At 44.4% G+C, this 27,393-nt stretch overlaps 1 protein-coding gene and 1 long non-coding RNA gene across 3 annotated transcripts in view; one reads left to right on the top strand and one right to left on the bottom strand.

Annotated features, from left to right (window-relative positions):
* Window positions 1-27,055, bottom strand: part of SCN2B (sodium voltage-gated channel beta subunit 2) — a 39,187-nt gene extending 12,132 nt beyond the window's left edge. For both annotated transcript variants that reach the window (XM_040425695.1, XM_040425686.1), the window contains exons 1-2: window positions 26,889-27,055; window positions 17,630-17,793 (exon numbers count right to left, since the gene is read on the bottom strand). In XM_040425695.1, the coding sequence (XP_040281629.1) occupies window positions 17,630-17,793; window positions 26,889-26,955 (231 nt within the window). In that variant the 5' untranslated portion in view covers window positions 26,956-27,055. The remainder of the gene's footprint in view (window positions 1-17,629; window positions 17,794-26,888) is intronic.
* Window positions 519-19,953, top strand: LOC120996040. The gene is made up of 3 exons (XR_005777711.1): window positions 519-636; window positions 2,975-2,979; window positions 19,943-19,953. It is a non-coding gene; the product is annotated as an uncharacterized LOC120996040 (long non-coding RNA).
* Window positions 27,056-27,393: the final 338 nt, after the last annotated feature.

The following is a 27,393-nucleotide window of genomic DNA, read 5'->3' as shown; positions in this document are numbered from 1 at the left end:
ATGTGTCCCCCTTATATAGCAATCTTAGAGTTGCCACTCGTTCGAGGAAGTGTAAAAAAGGTGAGGAAAAATAAAGTTTATTACGTGTTGGTGAAAATAACCTTTAGTGCAGAAATGAAACGTAATGTTTTGAGTGGAGCACAGAAGAGGAAAAAGGCTGCAGAGGAGAAAGAGAAAATGTGCAAACTTCCAAAACTAACATCTTGGCTCAATCCAGGTGCAACGTCAGCCAGTAGTTCTGCTCCTCCAGATGTAGCATCCACATCTACATGCACTCCAATTCCAGCAGAAATACCAATGGTATCATTACCTGATCCTACTGCTGGGGAAAATCCACAAGAGGAAATGCCCAATAAATATCGCCTTATTGATAATTTGCATTTTTATTCTAGTGCGTGATTGTGTAGACAGGGCCCCAGTGCACTGTATTGCCCGGGGGCCTATAATGCTCTTAAGATGGCACTGGGCTGGGAAACAAAGGAGTGGACACCCATCGATGAGAAGGATTTGCCAAAAAAATAAAATGTGGCCAAAGACCTATAAAACAAATGGACCAAGGTGTTTCCCTTGTTTAGAAGTGATGGCATGGTGTTCCTCAGCCCTAGTTACACCCTGTGGTTCCACCATTGGCCTGCTGTGCAGGGAACTGCTTTATAGCTCCATTCCCCAGAACTCAGACCCCCACTGATCATAATTTCATGGTGCATTCAGATGTTACCCCTTTAAACCACTGAACATCAAGGAGCAGATATCAGGCACCGGGATTATCAAGCATTTTGATCACTCAAATGAGTAGATTATTCTGCCAGCTTTCCACTGCTTTTCCATGGGGTTCTTTTTAGAACAAAAACAGATCAGACACAACATTAAAACCACTGACAGGTGAAGTGAATGACATTGATTTGGTGACAATGGCGCCTGTCAAGGAGTGGGATATATTATCCATCAAGTGATCAGTCAGTTCTTGAAGTTGAAGCGCTGGAAGCAGAAAAATTGTCAAGTGTAAGAATCTGAGCCACATTGACAAAGGGGGCAAACTATGATGGCTAGACAACTGGGTCAGAGTACGTGGTCCAAGGAAGGACGACCGGTGAAGCTTTCATCCAGCAAAGCTTATGAACTTGCCCATTGCTGTGTTTGAGTTTGTACGTCTAGGAGATGGAACGCCAGAATGATCTCCAGTGTCTGTAAGTCCATTCATAAAATACAAACCACAATATAAAAACCAAGAAAGAACGCTGACTGAGGTTAAAGGGGTTTTCCAGGAGTTGGATATAGATGACCTATCCTCAGGATAAGTCATCAATATCAGATCGGTGGGGGTCCGACTCCCGGCACCCCCAGCGATTAGCTGTTCACCAGTGTTAGCTAAAGGTTTCACTAGAATGGGTGAGTCTTGTGGGAAATTCAGACCTAATGGTGCACAGTCCAATGAACACATGTGAATTAGCCGATTAACTATTTAGTGGGTGTTCAGTCTGAATGCTCTTCGTTCTACACTGGGACTGCATCCATATGTCTCTGAATGAGCCCTAAGCAGAACAGGGAAAAGGGAATAGATAAGGTTCTTTTCATTCCTTAGGCCTTATGTCACATGTCTTTGCCCATGATGATGTCCATGACAAGACACAGGTCACTGTTTCATCCATGAGGACATCTTTGAAGGGTCAGTGTGTTTGGTCTGTGTGTCTGTTTTTGCCCTCTGTGTGTCATCCGTATTGCACATACACTGCTAGGCTGAAAAGAGATTTTCCAGATCATCTCCAACTCATCTCCAAAATTACTGGATGACATCCATGTTATTTCAGTAATTTTCCGCCGGTCTTGATTGGCCATGGAACTCTGGAGGAGACATTTAATTTATGACAAGGCTTGAGTCTCTGGCAGTCCATGCACCAGACTGAAATCTACTCTAGGCGTAAATTTCAGTTATTATTTATACTAGTTTCTGGATAATAAATGTACCAAGCTCTTCCCACACTCTTCCTTCCCCACACCAACTTTTTGGAAACTGGCGAGGGAAAAATAAAGGATGTAAAGTTAGTAACCACATTAAATAGATACATATGCTGTCTGTGTCCTCTATGGGCAAAAACCAAACGAAACCTCTGGCAAACAGGGGGTTTATTTATTTAGGTGTCTGTCTTATGGTGTCTGGTCTGGGGTCTGTATTTATTTTGTGGTCTGATCCAAGTCTGCATATATCTAGGAGGTCTGGGGTCTGTATATATGTTTGCCTCTGGTCTAGGTTTTGCATATACTCTGGGGTCTGGTTTGAGGCTTGTATATATTTTTGGGTCTGGATCTGTATTTTAAGGGTTGCATTCTAGGGTCTATATTTATTTTGGGGACTGTAATTATTTTGTAGTATGTTTATTCTGCGGGTTGGTCTGGGGTTTTATTTGAAGAGACGTTTCAGAAATTGAATTTTTGTTTTCTTTTAGAATTTTTGGCCATTTTTCTTTTTCATTGAAGCAGTACCCTATCACTGAAAATTAAATGCAGAACATTGTCCTTCTGTAGCAGTCAGCACAGAGAGATAAAACTTCTATATAAATGGGTAATCCGTGGTCAGTTTACTGCTGCTGTGAGGAGATGTTATCTGCTAATATAATAGTAGGTGAAGGATTGGAATAACAGTATGGCAGGTCTATTGTTTTCTTGACAGGCATGGATAAAAATGCCCACAGCAGAGCATGGCACTTATGCTTTAATTCAATCACTCATCCCCCTTCCCTCCCTGGTCGTAGTGAATGGTCTGACTGAGAAAGTTAAGCGAGACTGTCTGCCATGCTAAAATACCAAACAAAGAGGAAGTTAAAGAGCCAGGACAGGAAGTAGAATACATGGAGGGACGTCAGCAAATTATATACTGAAAACCAGTAACCAGTATTTTGTTACAATATATAAAATACATAAATATTCACATTTATACTACATTGTTACTATATGATAATTATATATATTTTTTAAGGTAGCGTCCCTTTAATTTTTGAGGCGAAATGAAGGGTATATGCATTACATGTGACTGGAACTCAGCAGCCCTATGTTAAAAACTAAATTCAGGCCATTTAAGACACCTCTTCCCTGAATCTTGTAACCTGGCATATATGTGTAGTATGTATAAGCTGTATGTGTGGTTGCGTGTCCCTATATATATGTGTTACTGCCATACATACCAACGTTTAAGTTGGCAAATTTGGTGCATCCAAACCCCGCCCCCTGGGAACGCCCTACTCTATCCGGAAACACCCACTTATGGGTAGGGTTATCGTTATCCCCAGCCATTTTTTGCCTAGGGCAGACCAAATTTGCTGGGACTGTCTCAGAAAATCAGGAACAGTTCTGGCAAAGCCACTTGACAACTATGTACTGGCTTTATGCCTTTTGCTGGCAGTCCGTGCAGCAGGATCCCTAGACCTATCTCCTGCCAGCCTCCTTGTAGACCAGTGATTGGGGCATCAGAGGAACCAGTGGCGTAGGGATCGCCATAGCAGCCATAGCAATGGCTATGGGGCCCTACGCCACTGGGGGCCCGCCGCCGACTGAGGATAAAAAAAATAAAAATAAAATATGTGGCAAGTGGGCCGGGCGTGGGTGGCGCTGTGATAGGGGGCGGTCGGACTCGGAGCCGGAGGGCGGAGGTAGAGAGGCAGTCTGGGCGGTGGTTCGTCGGAAGTGGAGGAGGCGGAGTCACACATACAAGGAAGCTGCTGGAGTGTGGGTGGCTGGCTTGGCGCGCGGCGCGCGTGCGCAGTACGGGTAGGGTTCGGTCAGGTGTCGGTCGGTTCATCTTCAAGTGGCTGAGGTGAGGGCTGACTGGGGAGTGGGACTGAGTCTGTCACTGTCTGAGTCTGTCCGACCGAAACGTCAGACGGCAGTGTCAGTCAGTGGAGAGACGTGTACTCCACACTGTAACTGGAGACTAGTGTAGTGGACAAGTAAGGAGACTGGAGTTATTTCATCTGTGTGTGTGAGGTACAGCCGGATCTCAGCATCTTCCCTGCTAATCCCTATTCACACATATACCTGCTCAAGCCTGGCAGGCGCAGCTGCATTATTTAATAGTGTGGTGTGGTAATGGTTAATGGCATTGGCGAAGACAGCCACCTAATCCTATCTGAGGGGTCTGTATTCGACCCCTTCAGATAGGATTAGGTGGCTGTGTCCGCCAAAATGCCATTAACCATTACCACACCACACTATTAAATAATGCAGCTGCGCCTGCCAGGCTTGAGCAGGTATATGTGTGAATAGGGTAGATGCTGAGATCCGGCTGTACCTCACAGTGAGGTACAGCCGGATCTCAGCATCTTCCCTAATCCATATTCACACATATACCTGCTCAAGCCTGGGAGGCGCAGCTGCATTATTTAAAGGGATTCTGTCATCAGATTTAACCCCTCTAACCTAAACATATGCTTATGTCCAGACTAATAAGAAGAATCCTAAGCTGGCCTTATTAAACCTCACTGTGGGTCTATTTGCCCCCAAAAAAGGTTTTTCTAACCTGTCAATCACTTACTTAAGGTGCCCAAGGGGAGGTCCGTTAATACAGGGTGCCCGGCCGCACCCCTCGCCGTCTGGTGCCCAGCGGCGCTGAGCTGTAGAAGGCGGCGCAGAAGACAGGGAAGGCGGCGCTGGGCACCGGATGGCGAGGGGTGCGGCCGGGCACCATGTATTAACGGACCTCCTCTTGGGCACCTTAAAGCGAACCTTTCACCTGGATTTCACTTACTAAACTATCAAAAGTACCTTATAGATCATCCTCATTGTGTTAGCACACGGTCTTGTCCCGCTTTTCTGTGATGTATATGCATGGAAAAATCGCTTTATAAAGTACTCTTCTACCGTGACTTGTGGAGCTGGAGAAGTCAAGGGGGTAGCCCTTCCCTCACTCCAGGCTGTAACTCCCCTGCCCTAACCCCACCTCTCTGCAGTCTAACTGACACCCGGCTCAGTCGCCGGGACCGCGCTTGTACAGGCGGCGCATGCGCCGTCGGACTCAAGCGCGATCCTGTAACTGAATCGCACATGCGCCGTCCCCGATGCCTGCCTGTCTTCTCTTCCTCACGCGCGATTCAGTTACAGGATCGCGCTTGAGTCCGACGGCGCATGCGCCGCCTGTACAAGCGTGGTCCCGGCGACTGAGCCGGGTGTCAGTTAGACTGCAGAGAGGCGGGGTTAGGGCAGGGGAGTTACAGCCTGGAGTGAGGGAAGGGCTACCCCCTTGACTTCTCCAGCTCCACAAGTCACGGTAGAAGATTACTTTATAAAGCGATTTTTCCATGCATATACATCACAGAAAAGCGGGACAAGACCGTGTGCTAACACAATGAGGATGATCTATAAGGTACTTTTGATAGTTTAGTAAGTGAAATCCAGGTGAAAGGTTTGCTTTAAGTAAGTGATTGACAGGTTATAAAAACCAGTTTTTTGAGCAAATAGAGCCACAGTGCGGTTTATTAAGGCCAGCTTAGGATTCTTCTTATTAGTCTGGACACGAGCATATGTTTCGGTTAGAGGGGTTAAATCTGATGACAGAATACCTTTAATAGTGTGGTGTGGTAATGGTTAATGGCATTGGCGAAGACACAGCCACCTAATCCTATCTGAGGGGTCTGTAACACAAGAAGGTGAAAGTACATATCGTGGGGTGTGTATGTGTATTAGACAGAAGGTAGGGATATGTATCTTGTGCAGTTTGGGTATTAGGGATAGTAAGGGGTATATATCTAGTGCTGATACAGAGCCGCTCTTCACCTACACGTGTATCAGCGCTAGATATATACCCCTTACTCTCCCTAATACCCAAACTACACAAGATACATATCCCTACCTTCTGTCTAATACACATACACACCGCACGATATGTACTTTCACCTTCTTGTGTTACAGACCCCTGTACAATTTAACAATCTTCTTTAATACACAGACATTTAGATTCATACATTTCCTACACTGGCACAAATGCGTTGCCAGTGACCAACTGTCTGTGCTCAGTCCTACGCGTAACCGTCGCAAGTGCATGAGGAGCTGCGGATGTGGCGGCAAGGTCTGCGAGGTATGTGGGGGAGGGAGATCCGGGAGGGGGGGCCCATAATTTTTTTTTGCTATGGGGCCCAGTCATTTCTAGCTACGCCCCTGAGAGGAACGTTGGGCCCCGAGGAGGTAAGTAACCCCTGGACACCAGGTACTTGACTCAAAAATGTGCCCATTAACCCATTACATTTCATAGACTAGCAGGGATGTTCCCATTAACCCCCTCCCTACCAGTGAACCATTCCAATCACTATCATTTTGAAGTGATTTTATGAATGGGCGTAGTAGGGATGCAATTAAGCCTTATTTGCCTATGGTACCAAAATGTCCTGGCCCCGATTTGGAATTCTGAATCAGAAAAGCAGGCACAGATTATTGTATGCTTCCATCGATTGTCTGTGTCTAGTTGAGTCTTATGTCAGTAGTTTTCCTTTTAATGGGGTTTTCCCATAAGAACATTTTTCACCTACTCACAGGATAGGAGATAAGCGCCTGATCGCTGGAGCCGACCTCTTGTACCCCCACCGATCCTGAGAATGGGGGGCTGGAGTCTCTTATGCGAATAGGGCTCTAGTGAGCATGTCTGACCACCGCCACATTCACTTCTATTGGACTGTCGAGTACAGCACTATCGCGGTTAGCCCCATAGAAGTGAATGGTGCAGCAGTCACACATGCATACTGCCATCCCATTGACACAGGAGAATCAGGGACGCCTGTTGTCAGGATTGGAGCCCCAGTGGCCACCCGTTCAGTGATCACACATTTATTACCTATCCTGTGGATAAGTTATAAGTGTAATTTATAAAAGATTTGTAATTTTCAGTGATTTTTAGGCTGCGACCCATTGCATGACCAACAATCGCTGTGCAGCAATGTAGTCATGAACTGAATGTGGTCGCAGCACGACTTGCAAGTTGTCAGAACCATGACCCCAGAATTACAGTCTGGATTTTTTGCAACTCTAGGGTCAAGGTTGCAGCAATTTGCAATTCGCCATTTGACCACTATTCAGATCAATGGCTGTGCTACGATCATAGGTAACACGATGAGTGTCACGGCCAAGATCATTGTATAGACCCATCCATATTTTCATAGACTAATATCAACTGTACTGATTCAGTCTGAAGATAAATACGGAGCATGGCGAGAAAAGAAATATCTAAGGTTGACTTCATTCCATACGAATGAAGTTGTTTTGGTAGCCAGCACATTCTGCAGAATCTGTTGCAAGTGAATTTACCTTTGAAGGGGTTGTGCACTAATTTCCAGACCTCTCAGACTGGAAGGACCCGAGTTGGTGATCATGTTTACCTGATCCTTGGCGCTGGGTCGCGGCTTGTTCGTTCTCCGCTGCTTGTCTCGGGTCCTTTCATATACGTTTTCATATAAACTTCCTGTTTGATGTCACTACAGCCAACTGGCTGCTGCTCCCCCTGCGTCATATCAAATGGCAGCAGATCACCGCTGCAGCCAGGGATTGGCTGCAGTGGCATCAAAGAGGAAGTTTACATGGAAGGACCGAAGACAAGCAATAGAGGCTGGAGCAAACAAGCCAGGACGTAAGTATAATCACCAACGTGGGTCCTGCCAGTCTGAGAGGTCTGTAAATGAGTGCAGGAAAATTAAAGAAGAAAAAGCTGAGGATCACAAGAGTTAAAGTAGATTCTGTGCGGAGAATGGCATTAGCAGGCAAGGAGAAGATGAGAAGATACTAGACTTTATAGCATCACTAACTTTGCAAAATAACTTTTAATATGTCATAGACCCAGCAGCAGCAGTAAGACCCCCTCCAATCTCTAGAACGAGCGGACAGATGGCCGCGCATATCACACTCTCTCTCCTTGCTGCTGAGGACGGAATCAAGACGGGCCCATAACCCATAGACATGGAGCCTGTCTTGTGCAGCCAAGAGAGAGGGTGCTATATACACGTGGCATTTGTCCCCTCGTTCTAGAGATCGGTGGGGGACTCAGCACTCAGACCCCCACCGATCAAAACCTTTGATATGTATCTATGACTCATCAAAAGTTAGTGACGCTTTCAAGGCTATGTACACCTTTACTCAGTAAGATAAGAACTAAGCTGTAATGAGTGTTTATAAGGTCAGAGAGCAGAGATAAGGACCGAGCCCGTCAGCTCCTGGTCTGACGGAAAAGACAGAAAATCCAAAGGGTGCTACTAGAGCATCTCATCCCTGTACAGAAAAAAGGACGCCACATTTTTAATAAGCACCAATTGAAAAATATATTTTTAGCTCAAAATGAGTATAATGCAATAATAAATAAAAAATGCCCCAAAGGTATACATAGCCTTTAAAGGCTAGTATCTTCTCATCTTCTCCATACCCACTATTGCCACTTTCCCTTCAGAATCTACTTTATATTGTGCACTTGTGTTCCGAACTCAGCTTTTTCTTCCTTAATTTTCCTGAACTCTGCTATGTCTTTCCCCACACCCGCCACCCTTCCTCCAGCACCCGTTGTGTTTATTACAGGAGGAGGAGATTTCACCCACACGCTCCATATTCACTTGCAAGTTACATATTTCTTCCCCGGCGTTTCGACCTGTGCACTTATATGCAAGACTCGTTAACTGACTAATCCAATACACATGGCTTCTTTTCTGCTTTAGGCTTCATGCTATGTTCTTATTCCACATATTCCCACACGTTATACACTCCCAGCGGGATCCTGAAGCCCACTTATAATGGCGTGGTGGGTTCTAGTTCCTGAGACATTGTTATACTTCCATTAGTGTTTGCTTTCCTACCACTATAAAACATTTTTGTTTTTTGTCTTTTCAGCTTTAGTTACCTTTTCTCTGGGCAAGCAGCTTGAAGTTATAATGGGCTTCTTTTGTAAAATATATGTTGGATCAAGTGGGGCTGACTGCTGGTAACCACATCGGTTAAAAGAACGTAGCGTCCCCTCTCTGAATGGAGCAGTACAGTGTATGGAGGTCCACCCTTCACTTGTATGGCAGTAGTGTTGTCTTCATGTAGTCCCATAGAAGTGAATGGTGGAGTGGACCAACATGCCCACTAACGGTCCATTAACAGAGGGGACACCCCCCCAGGGATCCAACATTTATGCCCTATCCCTAGTATAGGCGATACATTCCTTTTGTGGGACAACTTAAAGGAGTTCTCTGGACTACAGATATTGATCCTCGTCTGGATAGGTCATCATTATCAGATTGGTGGAGGTCCAAGACCGGACATCCTCAACCATCAGCTGTTTTGGACAGTGCTGGAAACTATACAGTGTATGGAGCTGCAGGTGGTAGGCGCTGTACACTATGTTCAGTACCCCAGTACAGGGGGTAACTGCAATTGTTTGGTAATGTACTATGATTCTATGCTATGTAATGTGTACTCAGAATATGTGTGCATGGTGTAGGTACAGCCAGGGTTAATCATCCTGGTCAAATCCTCTTAGGAAGCTTAGGGTGTGGGCTGGCTCCACCCCTAGCTCTAGAGAATTCTAGTTACTTTGAGGAAGAGATTGAAGGGGGAAGGGAACAGACACTATTAGGGTCATTTATCAAACAGGTGTAAATTAGAACTGGCTTAGTTGCCCATATCAACCAATCAGATTCCACCTTTCATTTTTGACTGGTCCTTTGGAAAATGAAAGGTGGAATCTGATTGGTTTCTATGGACAACTAAGACAGTTCTATTTTACACCAGTTTGATAAATGACACCATATGTGCTCCTGTCACGGATGTTCCCGCGACAGGTGGTAGGAGATCGGCGAGACTGGCAACACGTGGTTTGATCTGACTGATTTTCCTTGTGGATCAATAGGCATCTGTGTTGTTTCTGGTAATGGCCACACCCCTTGCCTCAGGTGTTGCTAATGTGGTCATTTAACCTTCCTTATTTATTGTTGCTTCTTCCACAATGCTGTGCGGTTTATAGCTTCAGTTTCAGTTGTGGATTGCTGGTGTGTGGATCTCGGCGGAGTTCCTGGTGCTTCCATAGCCCCTTTGAAGTTAAGTCTTTCCTTTCCCTTTTTGTATTTCGTTTGGGTTCTGTGTGTTGCATTTCCTTATTGTTTCTATTAAGCCTAAAGGAGACTCCTGTTCGTCCTTCTTTTGAAGGAACAGGTAGTCTCGTCCCTGCCATTAGTACCAGGGTCCTATAGGACTAGATAGGACTCTAGGTATTCCTGCGTATAAACACACCTACCTCTGGGGTCTGTTCATACTGGTAGTCGGTCAGGATTTTGGTTAGGGTTTTACTAGGAGGTGTCCTTCTTCCTTCCCTAGTTCTCAGGCCTGATTCCCTGTTCCCTCATTCCCTCTTATGCTCGGTGTGGTGTTTCCCTCCCACACCGAAGCGTGACACCTCCTCTCCTCAGGCCTCCAGCTTCAAGAATCCAGAGACTATTAGATCTCCATACGATCCTCTACTTTTAGAGAATCCACATGGCCAGGTGAAGAGTCAGTCAGCAAGGTAACCTTGTAAATAAGGACATTTGTTTTGTTGAACCTAGCCTGGTTAGTGACCCCTATCACACCACACAATGGCCATTGCGTTGCAGTGCACTACTACATCAGCCAGACACCCATACAACCAATGTCAATGGCACCCTGAACTGTCATCAGGCCGGAGCCCCAAATACAAGGAGTGCCCCAAGCGAAGAAAGGGTGCGCCCTCCTTTTCACTTCACCAGCCCTAGGGAATGACGGCCTGGGAGAGACCACAGTGACACATTCTCTAGTTAAGGCCATTACCACTCCCATCCTAAGCTCCAGCTCCTCAGGGGCTCGCTGCATGTCTAGTGGCTGTGCCGGAGTACTATAGCTCTGCTCCCATTCAAGTGAATAGGAGCTGAACTTCGGTATGCTGCCACCAGAATCTACACAATGGAAAGGACCTTCTGCTTCTGCTCCATACAATGTCAGCTTATGACACTGTGGCACTGATCTCACATTGATGACCTGTCCTGAGTATAGGTCATCAATATCTGTAGCCTGGACAATCCCTTTAATTGGTGATACCTACAGCATAGAACCAATGGAGGTGTTGCTCATAGTAAGGGCACTTATTGCCAGAACAGACTACCAGAATACTGAAACGCAAATGTGGACGTAGCTTAATATAGAAACCTAGAATGTGTCGGCAGATAAGAACCATTTGGCCCATCTAGTCTGCCCAATATACTGAGTACTATGAATAGCCCCTGGCCCTATCTTATATGAAGGATGGCCTCATGCCTATCCCATGCATGCTTAAACTCCTTCACTGTATTTGCAGCTACCACTTCTGCAGGAAGACTATTCCATGCATCCACTACTCTCTCAGTAAAGTAATACTTCCTGATATTACTTTTAAACCTTTGCCCCTCTAATTTAAAACTATGTCCTCTTGTAGCAGTTTTTCTTCTTTTAAATATTCTCTCCTCTTTTACCTTGTTGATTCCCTTTATGTATTTAAAAGTTTCTATCATATCCCCTCTGTCTCGTCTTTCTTCCAAGCTATACATGTTAAGGTCCTTTAATCTTTCCTGGTAAGTTTTATTCTGCAATCCATGTACCAGTTTAGTATCTCTTCTCTGAACTCTCTCCAAAGTATCAATATCCTTCTGGAGATATGGTCTCCAGTACTGGGCACAATACTCCAAATGAGGTCTCACTAGTGCTCTAGAGCGGCATGAGCACCTCCCTCTTTCTACTGGTAATTTCTCTCCCTATACACCCAAGCATTCTGCTAGCATTTCCTGCTGCTCTATGACATTGTCTGCCTACCTTTAAGTCTTCTGAAATAATGACCCCTAAATCCCTTTCCTCAGATACTGAGGTTAGGACTGTATCACTGATTTTATATTCTGCTCTTGGGTTTTTATGCCCCAGGTGCATTATCTTGCACTTTTTGACCATTCCTCTAGTTTTCCTAAATCCTTTTCCATTTGGTGTATCCCTCAAGGAACATCAACCCTGTTACAAATCTGTGTGTCATCAGCAAAAAGACACACCTTACCATTGAGGCCTTCTGCAATTTCGCTGATAAAGATATTAAACAATATGGGTCCCAGAACAGATCCCTGAGTTACCCCACTGGTAACAAGACCATGGTCTGAATATACTCCATTGACTACAACCCTCTGTTGTCTGTCCCTCAGCCACTGCCTAATCCATTCAACAATATGGGAGTCCAAGCCCAAAGACTGCAATTTATTGATAAGCCTTCTATGTGGGACAGTATCAAAAGCCTTACTGAAGTCTAGATAAGCGATGTCTACTGCACCTCTGCCATCTATTATTTTAGTCACCCAATCAAAAAAATCAATAAGATTCGTTTGACATGATCTCCCTGAAGTAAACCCATGCTGTTTTTCATCTTTCAATCCATGGGATTTTAGATGTTCCATAATCCTCTCCTTAAGTATGGTTTCCATTAATTTTCCCACTATTGATGTCAGGCTTACTGGCCTATAGTTGCCCGATTCCTTCCTACTACCTTTCTTGTGAATGGGCACAACATTTACTAATTTCCAATCTTCTGGGACGACTCCTGTTGAAAGTGATTGGTTAAATAAATTTGTTAATGGTTTTGCTAGTTCACCGCTGAGCTCTTTTAATAGCTTTGGGTGTATCCCATCAGGCCCCTGTGACTTATTTGTATCTTCCTTCTATACCTTCACTACTTTTATGATCTACCACCTGAATTTGTGACTATACCCTAGCATTGTGTCTGATCACAATGAAATAAAGATAGAGCAGTATTGCATTATGGGGAGTCAGGTGCCTTGAAACCATCCTGCTGACAATGCTGGAGGTGGCGATGACGTACGCAGTCAGTAGGAGGGAGATTGGCCAGCAGGACTCTTCCAAGGATCGGCTCCTCCCTCATGACTCCTGACCCACATTAGATTACAACAAACTTATTTTTCTGATATTTGTTGAATTGCTAAGAAGATAAAAAGATATCATTGTGAATCTGTCACTATCCTGAGTTGGGGGGCATTTTGGTGGCCTAAATCCTGATGACAGTTTCCCTTTAAAGGTGATCCGCTATCTAAGGACAGAATAAAATGGTGACAGAGACCCTGATGCTGGGTCACATACTTGAATGGACCCATAATCCTTACTGAGCAGCTCCAGCTGAAGTTCACTCATACAGTGCGCAAGCTCAAGCGTGTTCATATTGATGAGCTTATGGCTTTCCCTTCCCCCTCCCCAGGTTCAGACTGGGAACTTAAAGTGGCCCTGGAAAAAATAAATAAAAAAATGGCCCCATGTTGTAGGTGTTTCCAAACTGACAGAAGGCATGGCAACATAAGTAGGCGGGGGCAGCAATACCATAGTGCAGAACAAAATACCACAGTGCAGCACAATATACTGCCTCAGCGGAACCAAATACCACAGTGCAGCTCAATATACTGCCTCAGCGGAACCCAAATACCATAGTACAGCACAATGTACTGCCCGAGCAGAACCAAATACCACAGTGCAGCACAATTTACTGCCTCAGCAGAACCAAATATCACAGTGCAGAACAATATACTGCCTCAGCAGAACCAAATATCACAGTGCAGATCAATATACTGCCCCAGCAGAACCAAATACCACAGTGCAGCATAATATACTGCCCCAGCAGAACTAGATACCACAGTGCAGCACAATATACTGCCCCAGCAGAACCAAATACCACAGTGCATCACAATATACTGCCCCAGCAGAACCAAATACCACAGTGCAGCACAATATACTGCCTCAGCAGAACCAAATACCACAGTGCAGCACAATATACTGCCCCAGCAGAACCAAATACCACAGTGCAGCACAATATACTGCCCCAGCAGAACTAGATACCACAGTGCAGCACAATATACTGGCTTAGGACAACCAAATACCACAGTGCAGCACAATATACTGCCGCCCGTGCCACAATTGGAAGCTGTATTATCGTCCTGAGAATGGTGATACAGTTGAATTCAGGACGGCACCTGCGGCCACTGGCTGTGTATAAGTGCCTGATGCTCCTACATTAATTAATGCTGAGAGCATCAGATCTTTATGTACCTGGCTTGGGTGGCCCTCTGGGAAATTTCCCTGTAGGGTCTATGGTCAGTCCGCTCATGCCCCACCCCCCATAGAAGAATGACCCCTCACGTCCTGTACTGTGTATAGGAAGAAAGGTGCCTAAAGGCCATTAAAGGGACCCACACACTTAGATACCTGCCCATCAAATGCTTGTTTGGCCGTCACCTATTGCCCCCCCCCCCCCTCTTACACGTCCACTTGACTAGGCCGAGAGTGCATATGACCTCAGTGGTGAGAGGAAATAAGCGGCTGCCAGACACCTTTGCAGGCAGCTTGTCACCCATGCTGGGGTGGACTTGGAACTTCGAGTGGCCCTGGAAAAAATAACCTAAAAGCGACCCCATGTTGTAGGCGGGTCCAAACTGACAGAAGGTGGAGCAACAGAAGTAGGCGGGGGCAGCAATACCGTAGTGCAAAATATCATCCCATCAGAACCATATACCACAATATACTGCCCCAAAAGCTGTCCCTCTGTGGTGGCCATCAATAGCTGCCATTTTCTGTCCTTCTCCTCCTCCAGTTGTCTCTGATTAAAGGGGTTCTCCAGGTTCAGGGCTGAATCTGGATACAAGCTCTTCTTTATGCCCTGACTTCATATGAGTGGAGCATCGGAGCATTTGCTTGCTCTGATGCTCCCTCTTGACATGCTGCATTGCGCGGCTCTGTTTGTTTGCTGCCAGTGATGTACCGGGCTTCGCCTTACTATACTAATCGGAGACTTCTGCCTAGCAATGAGCCCAGTGACGTTACCGACACAGGCGGTATACCATGTAATACAATGTACATCGCTGTGCTCGGTTTGCTGTGAGGAGGCCGCAGTACCCACCGGAGTGGTTGCGTCAGACAGCTGTTCAGAGGGGGTGTCAGGAGTCGGACTCCCACCACTCAGATACTGGTCATCGATATTCGGATCCTGGAAAACCCTTTTAGTTTCCCTCCATACTTGTCTGAAGAATAAACATTGTAGAAATGTCAGCACCTTGCGGTGAACTGCTCCTTCCATGTATCTCCACTTTTTTGGTTTTGATTCGTATCAGGAAAGTGTCTTGCTGTAATTTTATGTCTTTTTTGTTTAGTGATTGAGATGTAGACAGTTGTGATTATTGGTAAAAACTGAATTAAAATTACATAAAAGATGAGCTGTCCCCTCTCCTGACATGTCTGTTGTAGTAACTACTTGCATTCCTCAGGTCATAAACAATCTGGAGCATCTATTCTTACTCCTTGCTGTGCCGTTCCTCTATTATTCCTGCTAGAAGTTAAAGAGAATCTGTCACCATGATTTTGGACTATTATCAGCAGTACTACATGTCAGGAGAGGTGACAGCTCCTCATTAAAGAACATTTTATCATAAAATAAAGAAATATCAGTGATAAATATGTGACTACTTCTGTGACAAAATCGTCCTATTCATCTACTTCCAAGTACCGGTAGCTACTACAGGTTATTACACGGCCATGTTTTCTGGAATAAGAATTTTTAGAAATGACCTGATGCAATATGGAGATATTTCACTGAAGTAGACAACTTTCGGACATAGTGGGGGAGATTTATCAAAACTGGTGTAAAGGAGAACTGGCTTAGTTCCCATAGCAACCAATCAGACTCCAGCTTTCAATTTTCAGAGCTTTTTGGGAAAATGAAAGGAGGAATCTGATTGGTTGCTATGGGCAACCAAGCCAGTTCTCCTTTACACCAGTTTTGATAAATCTCCCTCACTGTGTGTCTTTTGGGATTTTATTTTTATATTTTATGCGGAATATAGTGAGAATGCATGATCATGAAAAGTGTTTTTTGGGAATAAAATACTGAGGGCCTTTCCTCAGGATAGGTGATCAGTATCTGATCAGTGCGGGTCTAACTCCCGGCACCCCCACCAATCCGCTTTTTGAAGAAGTTATGGCACTCCTCCTAGGCCAGTGATGTCAGGTTCATCGGTCGCATGGCCTAGGCTCAGCTCAGTCCTATACAAGTGAATGGCCCTGCAATACCAAGCACAGCCACTATACACTGTATGGCGCTGTGCTTAGTATGTTGTGAGGCGGCTCACCAGAGCACCGCAGCCTCTTCAAGTAGCTCATTGGTAGAGGCGCTGGGACTCAGACCCCCACCCATCTCATATTGATGAACTATCCTGAGTGTAGGCCATCATTATCAAAATCCCAGAAAACCCCTTTAAATATGAATATTATGTCAAGGGTCATTGTAAGGTATATTGTATGTTGCAATGTGGATTTAGGACCCTGACATGCCGTGTCAAGACCACATGAATACTCTGTATGAATCAGGACTGACTATTCAATGGCTGTGTACCTCTAAGGCTGTCCCAAATAGCATATACATTATAGATCACAAAAATGAAGACTGTTTCCCATTTAAATGCTGTTAAATTAACAAAAATTATTTTAAAAAGTTTGGATATTTTCATACATGGTATGGCGCCTTCTGGTGATCGAAATGTATAGAAATCGGCACAGCCAGTTAATGAGCTAAGTGTTGCTGGTCAAGTCACACATGCATGCTTAGTCACTCTCCCCACAGTTGAGACTATATTGTCAGCTGCCAGAGGGAGAAGGAGACTGATTTTGTCCAGAGCCAGTCCCAAGCAGCATAGATTGGCATCAGTATTTAAAGGGATACAGGGAATCATAAAAAGGATGGAAAGGGGTATTTTTATATGCTAGGAAAACTACAAAATAAAAACAGCTATTAACAGCATTTCTGAACTTATGATATAAAAATGGGATAACCTCTTTTAAGGGGTTTGGCCCATCTGGAACATTGAAGGCACATTGCTAGGATATGCCATCAGTGTTAGACACATGCAAGTCCCATCTCTGGGACCTGCGCTTAAATCCAGAGTGGGGCCCCATAAGTGAACGGAGAGCAGCTTACCATGCACGATCGCCTAACAGTCACCGAAAATATCTGAGTACCAGCTTGGCTATTTCTGACAGTCGCATGGTGGTGAATGGAGCTGTGGCGGTGCTTGTGCAGTGCGCTCGACATTCACCCCTATGGGACGCTCAGTAGCCCATTTTCAGAATTCCAATAGAGATGAATGGGGAGGCGTGCTCTCCTTTACTTTGAGACCAATTCTAGAGGTAGGAGGTGGGACCAGCACCTATCTGACCTTAACACCATATCCTAGCATATTCCATCAAATTCCCAGATAGATCAACCCCTTTAATGGTTTCCATCTAGCTTTGGACATGATACCATTATAATATACAGCAAATGAAATGTAAACTTTACAATATAAAAGAAGCTGCTGGCTGCTGAAAGAACAAAAACCAGGCATATATACAAATGAAAAAAAAAAGCGAATACCAATATGGATGATGCACAGGCATTTATGGTTGTCACAGACGGTTGGTACACTGTGGAGACACATGTGCGGTTCCTGTTACATACTGGTGACACGTTGAAATGACACAGCGATGACATACTGGGTGGACAACGGTTTGCCACTAGCACAGATACATGACACACAGATGACCCAGAAATTTCACAGTGATCCACACCATCTCTCACCGTCTCTTCGGTACAGTTCTCGCAGCCCCGATACGTCCAGTTCATGGAGAACTGTTTGATGTCCATCTTGTAGCACGACTGGAAGTTGCAGGGCAGTCGTATGTTGGAGCCATTAAGGGCATGAAGAACAGCAGGCACGGTGATCTCCATCCCGGATGCACAAACTGAGCATATACAACCATTAGTGGCACAGAGATATAACCAGAAGCCTTTACATGCACAACAGTATGTTTCAGTGTCTTATAGTCCAGTAGGTCCTACAAATGTGTGAGATATGTAAAGGTTATATAAAGCTACACGGTGGGGATGTAAGAATGCAGAAATTCCTGGACTAAGGCCAATTTAAAGGCTATGAACACCTTCGGAAGCAATATTTTTTATTATTGCATTTTCCTCATTTTGGGCTAAAAATTAATTTTCCAATTTGTCTTTATTAAAAATTCTCAACAGTTTTTGTCCTACAGGGTTAACTTTAAGCCTGTCTATAGAATATTTAGGTTTCAGTTTCATGCTGAACCTTCAGGTTGCTGCTCTGACAGCTCGATGTATAGCCCTTATCTGTAAACTCCTGACACCGAACCTTCAGGTTGCTGCTCTGACAGCTCAATGTACAGCCCTTATGTCTTACTTCCTGACAGCTCATAAACACTCATTATAGCTAAAATCTTATCAAACTGATAAGAACATGACTTGAAGAAGCATTTATGAGCTATAAATGCTTCTTCAAGTCATGTTCTTATCAGTTTGATAAGATTTTAGCTATAATGAGTGTTTATGAGCTGTCAGGAAGTAAGACATAAGGGCTGTACATTGAGCTGTCAGAGCAACAACCTGAAGGTTCGGTATGAAATTGAAAGCAAGATACTCTGTAGACAGAATTTATAAATTCAAAAAATATTTGCCCAAAATGAGTCAAATACATAATCATGGACCGGCCACATGCTGTCCCGTGCATCTGAGTTTGATTTGCAGAAAAGGGTTGTTTATTCCTAGTAATTTCTGCAAAATACGAATTGACTCTTATAAAAGTAAACCCTAAATTGGACAATTTTAGAGCTGCAGTTGCAGATATGTAGAAATGTCTCAGGCTACTTTCACACTGGCGTTTTGGCTTTCCGTTTGTGAGATCCGTTCAGAGCCTCACAAGCGGTCCAAAACGGATCAGTTTTGCCCTAATGCATTCTGAATGGAAAAGGATCCGCTCAGAATAAATCAGTTTGCCTCCGATTAGTCACCATTCTGCCCTGGAGGAGGACACCAAAACGCTGCCTGCAGCGTTTTTCTGTCCGTCCTGGGTTGCGGAGCGAGATGGATCCTGACACACAATGTAAGTCAATGGGGACAAGATAGAAAACTGATCCGTCCCTCATTGACTTTCACTGGAGTTCATGACCGATCAGCTAAAAACGCTAGTGTGAAAGTAGCCTTACGCTCCATCAAGCTTTCTACGGGTTGAACCGTTGATAATTTAACCATTGCTGAGCATAAATTTTGCATGACATTGGTGCTGTGCTAACTGCAATTAACATGAAAGGAAATTTGGCAGCAAGTCCCCACATAAAGAACACATTAAAAACAGTACCAAAACTGCACTGTGTGGCTGAAGCCATGATGTCTTGAGCACTCTGCACTCTCGGCAGGGTTTTTGGTTTAAAGGGGTTCTTCAGGTTCCAGATATAGAGTGGGTCATCAATATCAGATCAGTAGGGGTTTGACACCCAGCACCCCTTCCAATCCACTGTTCACAGCAGCCGCACCACACTTAAAGGGAACCTGTCACCATGAAAGTGCAATATAAGCTTACACATGCTGTGTTATAGAGTAGGAGGAGCTGAACAGATTGATATATAATTTTGTGAGGAAAGATTGAGTAAAACTTGTGTTTTATACTTTTAAATTTCTGCTCATTCTGGGCTGTGAAGTCCAGGAGGCGGTCCTATCAGTGATTGACAGCCTCCCCTCTTTGACTGTGTATACGGACATGTCTGTCAATCAGTGATAGGACCGCCTCCTGGACGTCAAAGCCCAGAATGAGCAGGAATTTAAATGTATAAAACACAAGTTTCACTGAATCTTTTCCCACAAAACTATATATTAATCTGCTCAGCTCCTCCTGTTCTATAACATGCTGCCTGCCGCTCAAAAACTATGTTCAACATAACAGGTTCCCCTTAACCCCTTCCCGACATCCGCCGTACATGTACTGTGGATGTCGGGTCTTTAAAGATGGTCTGGAACTGTTTCATATAGCAGACATGTATGTAATCTGTACGTTTCTTTTGCATTGTATATGAAGCAGAATCTGGTTGTAAGTCCTAAGAAGCTATTGCGCTATTAATTACCTGTGAAACCAGTTTCCCATTTATCAGGTTGAAATTATAATTTGTGCGCTAGAGGAACTTCAAGAAGCATTGACATTGTCAATGGCAGGTGGCCACCTATGTCAATTTTTATTCGTTTTACTAGAGTCATATATGATTGTGTATAATAAGTTACAGAAAATACAAAAACTGAATAAAAACCATTAGCCTATTAGCTTTATTTCATTTTCATGATCCTATGTTACAGTCCTCATTATTGACCATATCTTCAGTAAAAACTTAAAGAGTCTCTGTACTTTCACACAATTTAATTTAATAGAGAATGGTGTAGCTAGTGAATTTCTAAATCACTTCATAAAAAAAAAAATAATGCTTGCATCCACCTGACAAAAAAGATGTAAAGTCATGGCCAATAGGGTTGTCAATTGCACCTAATCTGTAGTCCACTGCCTGTTGTCAGGCAAGATTCATCCCTGGCTACAGAGACACAGAAGATGGATGAGAGGCAGTGGGGGCGGATCAGAGCTAGCTGAGACCCTGGGCCTGATAAAAGAACTGCTTCTACACTGCTTCTGAACATCACAAGACGTTCCTGTGTGTCTGTAAATGTGAGCTTTCCTTCCTTATCTGTGAGCTTAAGAGCTGAAAACAAACATAGTGGGAAGTAAGGGAAAGGAGGTCACAGCAGTACAATACAAGCATATTTCACTGAAGGAATATGCCCCTGCTTCTGAGTGAAATGCATCTAGCTATGCAGCTGAAACAGGGAATAATATGGCTGAAAGAAATATTAGGGAAGCCCAAAGGAAGCATAAAGGCTATTCACACACTGGAACTGAACTTTTTCAATTGATGTGTTTCTTCCTAAATGCAAAACCAAAAGGGTCGTCCTAGTGTTTTCTACTGATCACCTATCCTCAGGATAGGTCTTTAATATGTTACCATGAGGGTCCAATGCTCAGCACCCATACTAATCAGCTGTTTGAAGAGCCTGCAGTGCTCTGGCAAGTGCCTCAGCCTTCTTAATCATCCATTGCATAGTGACTGCTGCTCAACCCCATTCCCTTGAGTGGAACTGAGCTGTGCCTAGCCCATGTGACCGATGAAAGTGCAGTCACTGGTCTAGGAGGAGGCACTCACAGCAAACAGCTAATTGGCAGGTGTGCTGGGAGTCAGACCCCCAACGAGCAGATGCTTTCTAAATATGCTACCGACATAGATCTGACAGCACACTGCTCTTGGTTCTGTCGGCTCTCTCTGCTCTCACCCTCCCTTCTCTCAATGTTAGCAATAGCAGCAGGGAGTGGGAGGAAGCTGTACCTGGGAGATCAGAGTGTGTGGAGATGGTGTGAGTGCATCCAGGTCTTCATGGAGGGCAGATAACACAAACTGTACTGTATCAGAATGTAGATAGTGGAAAACACACATACATGGCAGACTCAGCAGAGGGAGAGAGAGAGGGAGATCACACAGTCTTTAGAATCAGTGTGTATTGAAATAATAGTGGCACCCCCAATGCCTATGGAACTGGTAGGTTCAGTCCAACTGATCCAAAAATAACACTTATCTAGTATCACCACAAGGAAAATCTCTCATGGGCTGTAGAAGGAGAAAGCAGTATTGGAATAAAGCTGTGAAGATACAGGTGAGCTAGTGAAGACAGCAGCACCCTGGACACACACATCTCACATGCAGCCTGTATCATTGGTAGGGACACATTCACTTGAAAAAATACATCTGAAACTAGGAGTAGGTTGCACATTGAATATCAGATGGTCTGAGAAAGAAAGGAGGAATGAAGATTGCAGCCTGACACTTGGAAATATGTTTTTTTTCTTAGGTCAAACGTGTCCACAGTCTTTTAACTTTTCAGGAACAAAAAGCTACATACAGAGAATACTGGAAGATGTCATCTCTGAAGCCCACAGAGCTTGAATGCCGCTATGGACTACAATACAAGCAGAGCCTCAAGATCAGCACAAGATAAGTAGTGTAATGCATTAAAGGGATTGTCCTGATTATTTAAAAATAAAAAGTTTGTGATAAAATAAAATAAAAAGTCCCCCTGCACTTCTAGCACTGCTTCTCCAATCCTCCCTGCTGCTGCAACCATTATGTCATCTTCTTGGCTGCACCAGTAAGGTGCCTGTATACCTTCGAACGCAGTCCGACAGGGAGGATCAGAGCAGCAGTGGTGCAGTAAAATGTTGGTGATTTATTATTTTATCACAAATGCTGATTTGGCAGACTTTTTTAATAACTTAGATACCTCTTTAGGGTCCATTCACACCCTCGTGGTTTTGGCTCCGCATCTGTTCCGCAATTTTGCGGAAGGGGTGCGGAACCATTCATTTCAGTGGGAGCCACAAATGATGAGGATAGCACACCATGTGCTGTCCGCATCCGAAATTCCGTTCCACGGTCCCGCAAAAAAGATAGAGCTTGTCTATCACAACAATAGGCATTTCTACCATAGGGCCGGCCATGTGCAGTCCGCAAAATGCGACCTTGCCAATCTGATATTGATGACCTATCCCGAGAATAGGTCATCAATATGTTTGCACAGCACATTTCTTGACACTTGTTAAGAGCTCATTTGCATCCCTTGCTTTCCAGAATCCTGGAGGAGCAGGTATGGCCTATAAGTTTCCTCACGCTGACTGAAGCGCTCTCTCCCCAAGGAGAGAATAGTACCCCCAAAATCACCATTTTCAAGATATTAGTTTCCTGTGAAGATGAGAAGCAGATACAATTGTATCCAGTCTAGGCAATACACTGTGAGCTGAACACATCTTCAGTTTGCTACATTGTATACTGCAGTCCACAGATCATTATCTAGGCTGGATACAATTGTATCCACTTGTCAGCTGAGGACAGGACTGGCTAAGGGCTCTTTCACACTTGCGGCAGGACGGATCCGACATGCTGTTCACCATGTCGGATCCGTCCTGCCGCTATTTCGCCGTGCCGCCGGACGGCCGCTCCGTCCCCATTGACTATAATGGGGGCGGGGGCGGAGCTCCGGCGCAGCACGGCAGTGCGCGGCGAAAGCCGCCAGACTAAAAAGTCCTGCATGTCCGACTTTTTAGTCCGGCGGCTTTCGCCGTGCACCGCCGTGCTGCGCCGGAGCTCCGCCCCCGTCCCCATTATAGTCAATGGGGACGGAGCGGCGGTCCGGCGGCACGGCGAAATAGCGGCAGGATGGATCCGACATGGTGAACAGCATGTAGGATCCGTCCTGCCGCAAGTGTGAAAGAGCCCTAAGGCTACTTTCACATCTGCATTTTCCTTTCCAGTATTTAGATCTGTCATAGGGTCTCAAAACCGGAGTAAAGCGCTTTAGTTTTGTCCCCATTCATTGTCAATGGGGACTGAACTGAATGGAACCGAGCGCACCAGAATGCATTCCGTTCCGTTCGGTTGCGTTCCCATGTCGGACATAAAAGCACTGCAAGCAGCGTTTTTGTGTGTGCCATGGGAGACTGATCAAGAGGGATCCGGCATGAAACATAATGTAAGTCAATGATACCGGATCCGTTTTCTGGGACACAAAAGAAAACTGATCTGGCGACCATTGACTTACAATGGTTTTAGTGCCGAATCCGTATTGGTCATTTTAGAGATAATACAACTGGATCCGTTCAGAACAGATGCAGACGGTTGTATGATCAGTAACGGAAGCGTTTTTGGTGATCTCTGCCGGATCCAGCAGAAACGAAGATGTGAAAGTAGCCTAAGTACAGGTTGTTCTGCCTCTGAACGTAAACCTTGTCCTCATTCACACACAGCAAACACATATCTTGAAAACTTTCAGGCATTAAAACATCAAGTATTCATGAAAGCGGTAGAACTTTTCCTATATACAGTGATAAAGCTTTATTTAACTAAAAGCAGAAGACCCCTTAGGGTACGACCACAATTTTAGAGGCTAATATCAGGAGCGAATCCTAAGAGGAGAGAAAGTATAAAGGACAGATACGACTTCTCCTCTTTTTTTAAATTGACTCCTGGCTTTGGTTTCCGTGTGGCCGTACCCTTAAATGTAGTTTGTTACCTTAAAGCAGGGATGCCCAACCTGTGGCCCTCCAGCTGTTGCAAAAAACTACAACTCCCAGTATGCCTGGACAGCCTACAGCTATTAGGGCATGCTGGGAATTGTAGTTTTGCAACAGCTGGAGGGCCGCAGGTTGAGCATCCCTGCCTTAGAGGGTAAACTTTCAGCATCCATGGTCAATGCTCACGTGAGGACAATTTCTCAAACCATTTGCATGAAATGTGTCTCCGCTTACAAGCCAATAATCCATAGTGCCTACATGCAAAAACTGCCTGATATCTGTGATTACAGCATTAATTCATTTTTACACAGTTGTGATCATTCAGTTTTTTGTTTGTTTTTTGCATTAATTGTAAAGTAAAGCAGTTATTTCTCTACTAATTGCATCCATGGCTAATTTATAGGTTCCCATAAATGATTACAGAAACTCTTCTTCCGCCTTGCATGGATCTCTAACTCTCTTTTACTTTCCTTTGCAGATCCCCCCCCCCCCCCCACCCCATAGATCTGTGTTTCCTCTATGGTTGGTGCACTGCGGGTATATCCTGGACCAGCATCTGGTGCACTGTGCAGGTCACATTGCAGAGTGAATGGAGTTAGAGGGGGTTAAGATTCCCCTAGTGGACACGTATGGCACTGCAGTCAATCCTGTTTACCGGAATGGCAAGGGTAACTCCATTATTACAGGATCAATATCTACTCTGCTGAGTCAAGTTAACGGGATGAGGAGGGAGGGGGGCTGGCTGCATTAAGGTAGAAGGCAAGGGGGGGAATAGTTTTACTGGATGGAGCATGTTGTCTTCTTTAGATGCTGATTTAATGGGACTTATATAATCCCAAACTGTTAGGATACCTTACACGACTAGTCACTGATAGCTCGGCCATCTTATCCCCCAGGGATTCCTGTATGCAAAGGCCAATTATGTCCGCCTCTTTTCCAATCAGATGTCCTGTGGCAGACGTTCAGTTCCACCATATAGTCTACATACGGGCCATCTTCTTTGAGAAGACCACCCCCTTTATCCAGACTAGATAAATTTTGCATTCCCCCATATATTATACTATTACTATTATATTACTATTACTACCATATATTATACTATTACTATACTATTACTATATTATACTATTACTATTGGCCAATATATACTATTGGCCATATTCTTTGAGAAGACCACCCCTTAACTAGACCATATGTCCTATGACAGATTTTCAGTTCCTCCATATATTATGTATACTATTGGCCATCTTCTTGGAGAAAACCACCCCCTTGACCAGACCAGATGTCCTTTGACAGATGTTTAGTTCCACTACATAGTCTATATACTGTCCATCTTCTTTGAGAAAACCACCCCCTTATCCAGACCAGATGTCCTGTGACAGACATTCAGTTCCACCATATAGTGTACATCAGGGATGCTCAACCTGCGGCCCTAATAGCTGTAGGCTGTCCAGGCATGCTGAGAGTTGTAGTTTTCTAACAGCTGGAGGACCACAGGTTGGGCATCTCTGGTCTACATAATAGCCATCTTCTTTGAAAAAACCATCCCCTTATCCAGAGCAGATATCCTGTGACAGATTTTAAGTTCCACCATCCCTGACATAGAGTATACTACTGACCTTCTTCTTTGAGAAGACCATCCCTGTAGGAGACCACTTTTTAATGCAATTCTGGGTGCTTATCTTAAAGAGTTTTCCCTACACACACACATATATATATATATATATATTGTGAGTCATATGGGGGTGGGTAGTTATACTTAACGGTATTCTATATATGAAACTTAGGGCTCATGCATACGAATGTATTTTTTGTCTGCATCCGATCCGCATTATTTGCGGATTGAATGCGGACCCATTCACTTTTATGGGGCCACAAAAGATGTGATGTCCACATCCGTATGTCCGTTCTGTGGCATTATGGACGATAGGACAGTTTTATTATGGCCCAGACGTTCCGGTCTACAAAATGCAGAACGTACATGACCGGTATCCATGTTTTGTGGATCCACAATATGCGGACCGCAAAAACGGCTACAGACGTGTGCATGAGCCCTTATTGGGTTCTATAGGAAATAATGTCCTATCGCAATACCATCGTTATCGTTGATTACGTGTATTGAGATACTGTAACAATTCCTCGTATGACTGGCCCTGTGATAATATCTAGATGTAACTACAGTCATTTTCTACTCTATGAACATGTACAATACATCTACGGTCATTTTTACAAACCATTTACCACTACAAATAGCTATTATCATTCCCCTTGGGCCACTAATCACTTCACATAAATGGTCCTTGATCTGGTGCCCCTTATCTATGAAATGTTGAAATCTTGTATTCATGCCCTTGCTCCTTGTGTCAGGGAATTGCATCTCACAGGATCCCCTGAAGCAAGCCAAATTTTCCTTCCTTTTAAAAAATCCTGTATTTTATCCATCAGCTTCCACTGATTGTCAGTCCCCATTAATCCCCCCCCCCCCACCCACCCTGCATGATTTTCTAAGCATTGCTAGAATTAGGTCAGACATATAAAGGTGACCTGGGGTATATCCGACCAATAATAACAGGTAGATATCCCAGGTTGATGGCAAATAATCCTACACTATATGCAGTGATTTAACTGAGGATCATCCTATCGTCCCCCACTCTGACAGTGTTCGATGCTGACGCAATGGTTTTATTTTTTTATTTTTTTGCAATCATTTTTCATCCTTCTATTGCTTTTTTTTATTATTATTATTATTTATATGCTGTATGTACGGGCGTCATTTACCCCCAGCTGGCAGTGAAAGGGTTACCGTGGAGTGTGTAGAGGGTGGAAGTGCATTGCGGCAGATGTATACCCAGCTGTGCATGCAGAACTGGCCATACAACTTACCCAGGAGGCTGAGTGCCAGTGTTACCAAGCCTAGCCCAGGGGGTGTTGGGCGCTCTCTCCTGCCCATGGCCTGGGAGGGGTGAGGGGGGTCTCCGGCTGCTGTCCTGGAATATATCTATTTATATAATGTGATTTTCCCCTCGATGATGCAGCTCTGACAGAACTGTAAACTCAATATGGCCGGATCTCCGGCTGCAGCAGAATTGCAGGAGGGTTGCGAGGAGGGAGTGGGGGGTGGGAACGCTTGGTTTTATGGTTGGTGGATTTCCTGGAAGGATGCAGAAGGGCGAAAAAAAAAAAATCGGACTCTCATGTCTTTATGGGTTTTTTTATTAGACAGATATCGTAAATTTTTACATGTCTCTGAATGTATGTTAACTAGCCTTCTCTGCTTTTCATATTTCTCCTATTTCTCCATATACTGTATTTTACAGGAATTTCTCGAGTGCTCCATTCTGCTTCCTAATATTAAGTCCGCATCACCTTTCTTTGCATTATTTGTCTC

Source organism: Bufo bufo, chromosome 1 (genome assembly GCF_905171765.1).
Source record: "Bufo bufo chromosome 1, aBufBuf1.1, whole genome shotgun sequence".
NCBI classification, from domain to species: domain Eukaryota; kingdom Metazoa; phylum Chordata; class Amphibia; order Anura; family Bufonidae; genus Bufo; species Bufo bufo.
This window is presented reverse-complemented; position numbering and strand designations above follow the sequence as displayed.